The sequence below is a fragment of the Polypterus senegalus genome, chromosome 9 (assembly GCF_016835505.1).
Source record: "Polypterus senegalus isolate Bchr_013 chromosome 9, ASM1683550v1, whole genome shotgun sequence".
NCBI lineage: Eukaryota > Metazoa > Chordata > Cladistia > Polypteriformes > Polypteridae > Polypterus > Polypterus senegalus.
The window spans coordinates 89,815,214-89,821,213 of NC_053162.1; the positions used below are offsets into that span (position 1 = coordinate 89,815,214).

At 37.3% G+C, this 6,000-nt stretch overlaps 1 protein-coding gene across 1 annotated transcript in view; it reads left to right on the forward strand.

Annotated features, from left to right (window-relative positions):
• The window catches only part of spire2 (spire-type actin nucleation factor 2), a 192,266-nt gene extending 186,643 nt beyond the window's left edge, over positions 1-5,623 (forward strand). Inside the window, exons 13-15 of the mRNA XM_039763456.1 lie at positions 1,539-1,566; positions 4,279-4,376; positions 4,734-5,623. Coding sequence (XP_039619390.1) covers positions 1,539-1,566; positions 4,279-4,376; positions 4,734-4,947 — 340 coding nt within the window. The 3' untranslated portion in view covers positions 4,948-5,623. The remainder of the gene's footprint in view (positions 1-1,538; positions 1,567-4,278; positions 4,377-4,733) is intronic.
• Positions 5,624-6,000: the final 377 nt, after the last annotated feature.

Consider the following 6,000-nt stretch of genomic DNA (forward strand, 5'->3'; position numbering starts at 1 on the left):
TCCCAATGAAGCTCTTCCTACACCTCAAGAGCATCTACCCAATGGAACATCCCTCTCTAGGAAAGACTGGGTCGTGCTTAACCGAGCCAGGTCAAAGGTGGGCAAAACAAGGGACAACCTATTTAGATGGGACCTCACAACAAGCACTGAATGTCCCTGTGGTGAGCCAACCCAAACAATGAACCAGATTCTCCAGTAATTTTCCCCGAGGCCCTACACGCACCGATGAAGATCTTAAGCATGCTAATGACACCACTCTTACCTGGATACGGCAGTGGCATGATAAGATATGATGATGATGATCAGTGTAGTAATGGCTAACTGTGATGAGAGTATAAGAGGAAATTAATTAGTATAAATCTCTACACATGTTGCACTCAAACTGCATCCTACAATTACTCTAACCCCAAGGCCATCAACTACTGAGAAGTTTTTCGGATTATATGAGCTTCATTTTTCTCTCTGCATATTGGATCGGCTATTGCTTAAAAGCATTTTTTTTATATTAAGAGATTAGATTTAACATTCTATTTTGGCCCTAGAGTTATCTTTGTCATGTCCAGTTTAAATGTGCCATTGTTTGGATGATTTCTTAATTTAAATAAATTACTTTTTCTTATTTAGTTGTTAGTTTTTGATATTTTGTATTTATTCTTTGTGCTTGTGATATTTGATTTCTGTTTCAATTAAAATATTTAATTACTAATCATTATTGCTTGTAATTGAGAGGTTAGGTAATGGTTATTTCTTTGTGGGTGGTTTTTATTCTTGTCTTTTGGGTGACCCTTAAGAGGCAGTCTCAACAATCAGTGGAAGCAGAAGGATGCATGTTATAGACTGAGTGAGGGAGAGGAGGTGAGATTGATGTAGCGGGTGGGTCTTCAGCCTCATAGACAATGGGCTTTGAATGTAAGACTCCACCCCTTCTTGTGCCTCCTTAGCTGTTTTCACTGAAGAGTAAGTTGGTGGTCATGTTTGTGACAAGTGCATTCAGAAACATGTGCTACAAAAAGATTAAATAAATATTGCTACATTGAAAACCATGGGTATTTTAACTCCAAAGTTTAGATTTACCAGCTTGGTGATTGCAACCATTAAAGTTGAGCCAGAAGTAATCAAGCAAATAAATTTGAAAACCTAATGCCAATAACATTTTAACTCAACAAACAAAAGTTTAAGCTGGACCATCTTCTGGGGATTTTGTCAGTTTTCAGCTTGGAAAAGGTGACCCCCTGCTGTCATGATCTCTAGTTTAACAGAAACACCATTTGCATATTAATCAGAAGATTAAACCTTACAGAAATAATCGGTCATCTGAGAGAAATGAAAAGTTAAAATATATGAGGACTGCAAATAGCTTTCTTACTACTTTGTCCCTAAAACATCAGCAAGTTTGGCCCCTGTCCTTGCCTGCTAGAGTTGAATTTATAGAGTAAAGTCTTCATTGATCATTCAACGAGCATCCATCTTTTCAAACTGTCACCGGTCTTTGTGTGTGTTTCATCACAAGGTGACTTCTTTTTTCTCTCTCCCATTAGATCAGTGTGCGGCTCCTGCAGTGTAAAGGTAAGAGTTTTACTGTTGATTGTGACTGTTTAGATATATATTTTTTAAATATTTGAATGAAATTAAGTTGTACTGACCACTAGAATTGGTCTTTGTGCTGCAACCAAGAATTTCAAATATTGAGAGCACAGTGTATGACATTCTCAACACAATGCTAAATGACAATATAGCACACTTTCCATAATATATACATATTGCAATAATATGTATAGAAATATGTTTATACTACAAACTTAATAAACCATTTAAGTAAATTATGTGTAATTGGTGAGGAAGGTAGGGAGCATTTGGAGCTCCAGGAGAACACAGAGGTGAATCAAAATCACAGACATTACTGCAGTAAAAAAGTGCCTTTTATAAAGTACTTCTTTGTTGTAACTAAATAAGTCTGCCTGAAGTTGACAGCTGAATAAAAATGGCTACCTGGATGAAGGTGTCTGTGATTGCTTTCTGTTATAGCCAGTGGCTATCTGTACAAGCACAGCAAAACTATACAAAGGATGTAATAATACAAATACAAGCAGAAGCATACAACTTCAGCTCTTCCTTAGGCCTAAGGCTGGGAGCTGATAGCTGATCACATCCTGCTGCACCAGAAGTGACTCTATTCCATTGGGCCCTTAACCTGCAATTGCTTCATCCTAGGTATGACATTAATCTGCATCCAGCTGTGAAAGCAGGTTATTCAAGTTACAAGTCAAAAATTGGGAGTTGGTGACAGGATTGTTCCAATTTGGTGCCGAGGTGTCATCCGCTGCACTCGTGTCACAACTACACTCTTAAAACTAAAGGTGCCAAATGGGTTCTTCATAGGGGAACCATTTTTGGTTCCCAAAAGACCCATCCACAACAAGGTTGCAGAAAGAACCTTTATTTATTTGGATCTGTAACAGGCTCCATACAGTAAAAACCCATTACTAGATGGTAACAGATTTATGAAATCCAATGGGCCATGAGTTTAAAAGGATTCTTGCTGCATTTGCCCAGTAACACAGGCTAAGCCTAGATTTTCTTGATCTGTTATTCTAATCATACATTAAAAATTTTGGGTTTTTCCTAAATATTAGGAAGCTTTTCAAAGCACAAAGAACCAACTTCATATGCAAAGAACCTATCCCGGAATGAAATGATGCTTGGTCAAGCAATGGAGCTACAAAGAACCACACAACCCACTAAAGAACTAAATAGTGCCAATAAAGAACCAGTATTTTTAAGAATGCAGATGCTTGGCACACTAAGATTTTCCATTGTTTATATCACCCTCAATTGTCCTGCAAGTGATCTGTCACTTTGCACTCTGCAGACGCCAACTGGCTTGCTATTGATGGTACTTCTGAGGCTGCATGTTATTTTACATTTCTCACACAAGAATGAGATCAGGTTCCATTTTAAAAACCTGAAGTCCTCATCCATTTTGCATAGCCTGATATCTTCAGTCAGCAGTATCTCCAGTAGTATTCCACCTGGGACTTGTACCCAGAAACATAACGGGACTAAAAAGAGCATGTGGCCAATCTGCCACACAGTAATCCTCCACTCTCAGGAAGGTCTTAAAACCCTTCCATCAATTGCCCACTACTGGCATTGCAACACATTGAATCATCCATGTTGGATGTCCTCTGCTAGGCAACCGGCGTGCTAGAGAACCATTTTGGGATGAATAACGGATCATCTAAATATTTAAGTAAGCTACATCTATACAAATCCTCCGGGTATTATCTTTCAGTCCACGCCATACCACATACAGTATCTAATTTATTAAAAAAACACTAAATCTGCTTCTAAGTTCTTTAATAGCTATTTTATACTTATCCTACATAAAAACATTTACAGTATCCTATCCATAAGCTAAGAAGGGTTGAGCTGTGCTTTAGATCCTCACGTTTAGACTGTATTTTGCACATAATTTGCACGTAATTTGCCTGAATATGATATTACAAAGACTCATGTTGGTTTGAGATGAGCTACCATAGCCATATGTCACTTGAACATTTTCTTAATTAAATGAGGGCGTATTGTTTGCTATTTCAAAAACCATTCTAGTAGAAACCTGAAAGAAAAACTCTATAAACTTTATGTGGAACAGAAAAACAGAGATTATGGTTTTAAGGAAAGCAAATCAGCAGTTTGTAGAAATATACAGGTGGAAAAATAGCCATAGTAAAATAACAAAATCTGCAACCTCAGTGGGCCTACCTGTGCTATGTTTCATCCCTGTCTTTTACCTCAACTGCCTGTCTTTTCACTCCTCAATGGTCTATCCATAACCTCCTTGACAATATATATAATAATTATAAAGGGGAAACAAGTATTCATGTCATCTGTTGGTTTTATTGTACTGTTCTGGGAATACATCACATGCTTTCTTCTTGGCTTCTACTGGGTTCTTCTGTTTTTAGCCATCCTAAGGCCTCGTACAATAAAGGAGTCTTCTAAACTGGCATCTTACTTTATTCTGTTCTGCTCTTGCACTCATTATCACATTTCCTGTCTTTCTTAGGATCTTGCTGGACTCGGCCCCTGCCTTACTCTATTCTTTACTGCTGGTAACTCCATTTATAGGGCCACCCACTACAGTATTTTAAAAAGTCGAAGTTTTGTTTAACACACATGGCTGAGATTCCAGTTTTTCTTGCTGTGGTCAAGATATTCAGTCACAGGTGCTACATACGCCATTATATGCCCACTAACTCAGATCTTATTTAACTGTAGATGAAGATTCCCTCAAAGAAGATGGCGCACATCCCTGTATACACTGTGGGGTTTGAGAGCAGCAGCAGTAGCCACCCAAAGAAAAATGATGTCTTTCAGTAAGTGTGGTCAAATACCAATTATTTTATTATTATTTTTTATTTATTTATTTTTTTATTTATTTTTCTGTCCACCCTGGCCATCGGACCTTACTCCTTTTCTATGTTAACTAATGTCTTATTTTAATTTCTTATTTTGTCTTTTATTTTTCTTTTCTTCATTATGTAAAGCACTTTGAGCTACTTTTTGTATGAAAATGTGCTATATAAATAAATGTTGTTGTTGTTGTCATTGCATCAAATTCGGTAGCAGTCCTTTGTATGCGCCACCAGAAGTGAACTTTAACCTTAAACAGGTGTTTTACAATTTCTTTCTGTGTGATACACAATGCTCATTTGTTTGTTGTTCCTTCACAGGTCTTTGCGAAGCTTAAGTTGCCGCTCTGTTGAAGAAGAATTCCCCCACCTGTATGCTAATGGATGCTCTCTGAAGGACATCTGCACAGAATGTACAAAATTTGTAGGAGATGTTATCACTTCAAGTCGAAAAAGTGTGGACATCCTGAACAACACACCAAGGAAAACTAAATCCTTGAGAGTTCCTTCTGGGAGGTGTGCAAAATACAAATGACATTTTTTCACTCTTCATACATCACAATCTGGATAACAATGGCTTAATGTAAAATATGTATCAAAATTTCGATCAGTGTTTTGTTTCCTGGCATGGCCTAACAGATGAAGTATTACCTGCGGCAGTCTCTCCCGCCTACGGTTTCTCAACAGTTGTTCAGTGTCATATTTGGACGGGCAGCTACCCGCCAAATCAATGCTGTACATTGCCATTTGCTTTCTATGTTTGCACTTTCAAAATATTTAGATAAAAACTTATGGACCTTGTTGATGTGATCAAGAATAGTAAATAATAATGCAAAACACACAATGAAAGAGCACTTTGCGTATTGCCGAATGGATGAAGTTATAGCCTGCCTTACATGCCATTTTTCGGCAAGATGCTTCTCACCCTTGGGCATCCTTCCTTAGGCTTGGAAAGAGTGCACAACACAAAGTGATATTTTTATAAGGTAACCAGAGAGAATGGACTACTTGGGTAGGGGCTGGCACAATTTAAATTATACCATATGTGATGCCTATTTCTTGTGGACTTTTCTAATGGCTGTTTTGAATTAGACACATTTTATGAAGAATGTTGTTAACAAATGACTGGTGTCAAACTCTGTGGATGCTGTACAAATAATATTACCACATTTTCTGTAGGTATGTAAAAAAATAAAGATATTATCAAATAAGTTACATACATGGTTACAATTAATATGAGGAGAAAGTCCAACCAATCCTGCATTTCTGGGTCATCTTTTGTAGACACCATTACGCACGAATCAGGAACTAATGCTGGAGAAGGAACTCAATTATTAAATGGCAGACTTACTCAGGAACCCTGTTTAATATAAGCAAAATAGAAAATAGAGAATGTAAAATCCAAAGAAAGTAATTGAACGTCTATCATCCTATTAGCCTAAGCTTTTCAGGATCCTCCTTTTCTTTGCACCCTCCCTCACCATAACCTATCATCTGTAGGAGATGAGTGAAAGCTTTCAATTTGTCAAAAATTTCATTCTCTGGTTAGATAGATAGATAGATAGATAGATACTTTATTAATCCCAAG